Source organism: Lolium rigidum, chromosome 3 (genome assembly GCF_022539505.1).
Source record: "Lolium rigidum isolate FL_2022 chromosome 3, APGP_CSIRO_Lrig_0.1, whole genome shotgun sequence".
Lineage (NCBI taxonomy): Eukaryota > Viridiplantae > Streptophyta > Magnoliopsida > Poales > Poaceae > Lolium > Lolium rigidum.
Window position 1 is genome coordinate 229,360,731 of NC_061510.1, and position 6,046 is coordinate 229,366,776.

At 41.1% G+C, this 6,046-nt stretch overlaps 1 protein-coding gene across 1 annotated transcript in view; it reads right to left on the reverse strand.

The window, feature by feature from the left end:
• Nucleotides 1–1,609, reverse strand: part of LOC124696135 (receptor-interacting serine/threonine-protein kinase 4-like) — a 3,363-nt gene extending 1,754 nt beyond the window's left edge. Inside the window, exons 1-4 of the mRNA XM_047228907.1 lie at nt 1,459–1,609; nt 1,171–1,350; nt 880–1,011; nt 277–413 (exon numbers count right to left, since the gene is read on the reverse strand). Coding sequence (XP_047084863.1) covers nt 277–413; nt 880–1,011; nt 1,171–1,350; nt 1,459–1,609 — 600 coding nt within the window. The remainder of the gene's footprint in view (nt 1–276; nt 414–879; nt 1,012–1,170; nt 1,351–1,458) is intronic.
• Between the last annotated feature and the right edge of the window lie 4,437 nt (nt 1,610–6,046).

Consider the following 6,046-nt stretch of genomic DNA (forward strand, 5'->3'; position numbering starts at 1 on the left):
AGCAACAAGATTGCACATGTTACATGACACATATTACTGAGACTGCGGTTTGAAATGGAGCAGGTGAAGAGTTGTACTCCAGCTGATTTCAGGTTATAAGTTGGAAGTTAGAAAGAATGAAAAACTCATGTGCAACGCACAAAGCCAGTGACATGAAACATAAATAGGAAATAGCTGCTGGATAGAGAAACAATGAAATAACTAAATTTTTTTTTTTTGAGGAATTCAAAATAGCAAGCCAGTTCATAAAAAGTAAAAGACACGAGTAGCCCTTACATCTGCATGGTGGTCCAACAAAACCTTCATAATATCATCCTGGCCATGGATAGCAGCAAGATGCAGTGCTGTCCCACCATGATTTAGTGAATTGGGGTTAGCGCCTTTGGAGAGTAAGAGGTCTACCATTTCAACTCCTGGGTACAAGATAGTACGAGAAATATATGAGTACGATAAATACTTTGCTGTAACTCCTTTGTTGCAAACTAGAAGACACATATCCAAATCCAGCCCAGGAAATACAGAGTCAATAATTATGGGTTGGAATTGATGGAGCAAGCCGAATTCGGACACAAGGGCATCTTTAGACTTTTGGGACTTGCCCAAACTAAATTAACAACGGCAGGGGAAAATAAAATCCCGGCCTACAAGTAATTATCTTGCATAATATGCTGTCTATAGGGGGGAAAAGGAAGAACTTTCACCAGCAAGCACATTACTCCCTTCAGATATTTGCCATTGTAAAGACTATCCAATCAGAAATTTGTACTACTCAGTGTCGCACTGTTATTTAATGGGTCCTCACACAGACGCACGCAGTACACATGCAGAAGAACACTTGGGAAAGGTGAGTTATGTGCAGTAGATACAGATCGATACTACCTTTCCCGGTGGCCAAATGGAGAGGGGTATACCCATCATCGTTGAGCCTTTCTTTATCAGCACCTTGATCAAGAAAGTAACTCACCAGTTCCATATTCCCCCGGGCAACAGCAACGGTGAAAGGTGTTTCGCCTGTCAGGGACAAGGAAGCAGAGAAGCTTAGCACAGATTCAGCCCATCCAAGGAAGAATGAACGGGGGATACTCTCTAATCAACGAGCCGCAGCTAGGATGATTCGGTGCGGGATTACGGGAAGGAAAAAAGGAGAGGGCTTGAAGGCGGGCGACGCACCCATGAGGCCTACGTCATCGACATCCATCCGGAGGTCCTCGACGAGGTAGCGGCACATGGGCAGGCTGCCGCCGAGGACGGCGGAGTGCAGCAAGCCGTTGCCGAAGCCGTCCCTGACCGCCCCCAGCTTGTCGGCGAGGCGACGGCCCTCCGCCCCTCTGCCCACCGCCCTCACCGCCCCTGAAACGTAAGTAAAACACGCATCGGCACCAAAATTCAGCACGGAAATAGAAAAAATGGGGGAAATGATGGCCGCCGGCGTGGAGAGGGGGTGGGTTGCGCGCGTACTCTTGACGAGGCGGAGGTCGCCGTCGTAGACCGCCTTGATGAAGCACTCGTCCAAGGCGGGGTTGGAGGAGAATCGGCTGGGCTCGTAGGGAGGGAGGGTGCCGTCGCGCTCGAAGGCGGCGAGAGGGGAGAGATGCGGCTGCCACGCCATGGCGAAGGGGTCGGTGGTGGGTAGGGTTTAAGCAAGCCAGGGGTTGGAGATGGGGAGTGGAGTGGAGTGGAGGCCGGGGAAGACGACGCGTGCGAGGACAAGATGGAAATGGAAGCAGAGCAGCGTCGAATTTCCTGTATATGAGTACAGTATTTTATTTTCTTGGGAATAAAAAAACATGTTGACTAGTGTAGATTTTTTTTTTCGAAACACATACGCCCACCTCTACCAAGGTACACATGCACACCCTACCTCTATGAGCACCTTTAAGAGATCGAGTCCAACAAATTAATTCAGCGGGTCTTGAAATTAGCGAAGTTACCACGGGCATCTTCGTCGTCAACGGGAACATCCTCCCCTGAAAAATATTTCTTCTTTTTAAAGAGACACCAAAGTATTAAATCTGAGATTTAAACTTCAATATGCTGCCTTTCTAACCATCCAAACATATATTGGTTCTCGACCAGTGTAGAAACTTGCGAGAGCGTCATTTTTTGTCAGCAAGGCTAATTATTAATTTTATGCACTGGTATGTCTTAATCATATTTATTCTAGTTCTTCTACAATTCACCCAATTTAGACATGGATACATTCTCGGATGCGACTCCAACCTTTTCTTTTCTGGTTATGTTGGTGATATTGAAGTTTATGTAGCATCCTTTTAGGAAAAATCCAGTGATACTAATTTCCTTACATAAACGGATTTGCTAGAAATGAGACACCTTATTTTTGTTATGCCTAGCCATGGATTTACCTCGTCATCCGTGCTTATATGACAGTTGCAAGTGAGTTGAAATTGAAGCTGAAATTTTCCTAGTTGCGTGTGGGTTTTCCCTGGGATTTCCCTAGTAGCATGTAGAATGCACCTTACATTTTTTTTTATTGCATGTGAGCTGCAACGAAGATTTCTAGTTACAGTGGGTTTTGTTGTAACTGAGAAAATATATCAACACCCCTGGAATTTGTTTTAAGATTCTAGCTGACTTAAGAGTTACACATAAGTTGAAACTACTACTCCATCCACAAATAAGTGGGTATGCGGGGTTTCCAAGACAGATTATCAAGTGAAGAGAAAATTATATTGGGAAGCAAATCAATATATCTCTTCTCTTTAATTCTTTTACCTTCATTGTGCTAAGCGCATGTACAAAATCAAGATAACATGTGATAAATATTATTGGATTTGATTTTCCGTGAGATGGAGAGAAGCAATTTTTGCTACTTTAAAGTGATTGGGAAGGTAAAAATACACTTTTGTATGAACAAAATTTGAGGCTAAACGATCTACTTATTTGACGACGGCGGGAGTAGGTTGTAACCAAGACTTCATACTCCATAGAACTATCCTATAATATAAAAATTTGTCGTTGCCTCCGAATAAATTGACATGGACTTGGACTGATAATTTAGCAAAAAACTGAGTATTCTCCAAAACAAGCCACTGCTAACACACCTTGTCTTCATACAGAAATATCGGCCTAGCTTCCGACCTTCCGTACATTCAGTCTAGCCTCTGGAGTTTGTTTCTCCACATCCCAGTCAAAGGACAAGATGCACGTTTAGGACGAAACCGGCTAAGTAAGATTTAACATTGATATAGGAATCTAGTACTGACGAACATCACAACTGTTAAAGGGATAAAAATCTGAAAAATTATGCTATGCTAAGGATATACACGGCACCAATCTTCGCGACGGCAAGGATGTCTATACTGGCCATGCTACGATTCTTTTACCTAATTTAGAGTTATTTCAAAACACAAGTAATGTCCTTAGAAAGATTGACAGGACCAACCATCTTGGCCGTGCCAACAATGTGCCCTGCCACTAACCTGATTTACTCAGATCAAATAACTGAACTGCAATCAATCACAAACAATATCTGGAAAAGGAGCTAGAATACGCCAAAGTACTCCAGCTGCTCTTAGTATTCTGTCAGCATCCTGTTTCCCTCCTTTTCACTTCAGGCGTGCTCCACACCTGAGTTCTCTTCTGGTCGAGCATCAGCAAGCTAATCATCACATGTGAGAGTATTAGGCATACAAACAAATGAAAGCATATGAGAGAACTTATCTCCTGAGGTACTTGATGTGTTTGGAAAAAATTAAAGAGTACCAAAACTGCTGAAGGTTTAAATACTACGTGCACAAAAACAAGTTAAATCTGAACATAAACTTCTCTCAGATATATGTTACAAAATGTACAACAAAACAAAGTTATGTAAGTGAGCACCTAGTATGCAACTATAATGTCAGAATATTGTTTGCATGCAATCAACTGGACCAGTTAACAAAACATGTTGAAAATATATTCAACCAAACAATATAGAATTAGATTTGCCATCGAGGTAAGAGAACTCAATACTTGTTTTCATAATTTTTATCTGTCTGTAACTTGTAAATCTGATTCAAAAAAGAAATAAAACTCATCAGATGTTGTACCGATAGTGAGAGAACCAAAATTGATATTCTCCATTCTGGTCCTTAGCTTCAATAGGCGTCCACATCCCCTGTATCACAGCATGAAAGAAGTTAGAAAAATGGTGAGCTATACTTACATAAGAACTGTGAAAGCCTAATCCAATCAAGGAAAAAATACGAATAGGAATGTAAACAAAAAGGTGCACCATGTAAAGGTTTCTGGTCCATTGACATCTAAAAATGATCAGTTGGATAATCTATGTTATTTTTCAAAACCAAATACACGCCGTTGAGCTTTTAAGATTTGATTGTATAGAATCTGCCCCACAACCATAATGCTTTTAGACTCACTCCTTCAGGCAACAACTCCGCTATCCCCCATTGACATTGCTCATGCTAGGAACAAGTACTCGGTATGCAATTTGCTTTCATAAGTAAACAATGTATATATAGTAGAACAGCTAGTTCACCCTGAATGGTACTGCATCAGAATGAACCAACAGGCAAACTCAGTCATATAAGTGAAGTCATATGTGTAGTGTAAGCATCAGTCAGTAAATCAGTTTATTAATAATGCTTTTGCTTAGCATGCAACTAACAGTTGGATAAGGAATGTAGCTAAAGTTGTGGCAGGGAAAATTATGAATACTGAATAAAATGGCAACGATGATCTCGTAGCTATTAATTGTCTTCATTACGTTGTTCTTGTGTTTCTTGTTGTGTCCCATCCCTTGAAGGCAGTGAATGTACTTGTTCATCCTGCTGATCCACTATGATCAATGAAGTACATGTTGCTTTTGTACATACGAATCGAAGTCAGAATCAACATGTGGGAAGAAGTTGAAGAGATATCTATCCTCATGGGTGAACAATAAAATGACAATGTATGAAAATACAGGTTGAGGGTGAAAGAAGTAACGGAACTCCATAGGCAAAACTATGCAGGCTACCACCAAGCTGATGCCTTATGCATTTTTGTTGGCTGGATATTTCTACGAAGCATACCGATACTGCATATGTTTGGTGCAGTAACTTGAAAATATGCAGACCACGCTGAGCAAATAACTAAGTGACACAACATATGATGTAATATAAGAGGCTACAATTGTGAAACTGACATCAATGTGCATGTAGAAACATTGGCTAATCATCTTTACCATTGCTTGAATTTGGTAACTGATGCCGTCTCTCGGCTACTCTTACCTATGACCTTCGGTCCCATTTTTGTAGAACTTGTGGTTGTTCTTTTAGATAATGTTGTTTGCTAAGTTATAGACACCGGAGATGCAAAATCAGTATGTGGAGCTCTCATATTTGCAGAGAAAATAAATATGATAGTCAAGCTTCTATCCTTACTATGCGAATTTATAAGCGATTGATATGCACATGTATGTAGCTTCTATGCTTATTATGCGAAATTATAAACAGAGATTGATATGCCAAGATGTGTAACTCATGTACTCAAACCTGATCACTGTCCTTTGGCCACCATAATGATACTAGATTATCTGATTTCTGAATCCCTCTGGTAGAGGAAGAATAGAATACAAGTAGGAGGCTTCTTCAGGGCAATGACTTCTGCTTAGTTCTCATAGTGATTTTGAACTGTGTGAATATACTCTGTAACTTGTTTGTAGTTTCCACATGGTCAAGACAAGGTAACCTGTTAAAGTGCCGATGGAGTATCCCTATAATCTAAGAACATCTGACCGAAAGCAAAACCCTCACTCTCCTTGGGCTCTTCTTGTACATAGGTTGACTCAACAGTCAACACATCCATGAGCATATTTGTGATCCATCATGTCCCAAAACAACAGATCTAACACTGCATCTGTAACTTCTCTTCCATGAGGCAATATTTGTGAAGATGTAAACACATGTATTTCATTCTTGATACAGAGCCAGCTATACCCCTGAACCTTCTTTGCTCCTTGATCTTCCATTGCCCTCCACATTCTGGCCATGCTATCCCACTTACATCTGGCACCATATGTTTGGGCCAAAACAATATATGGCAG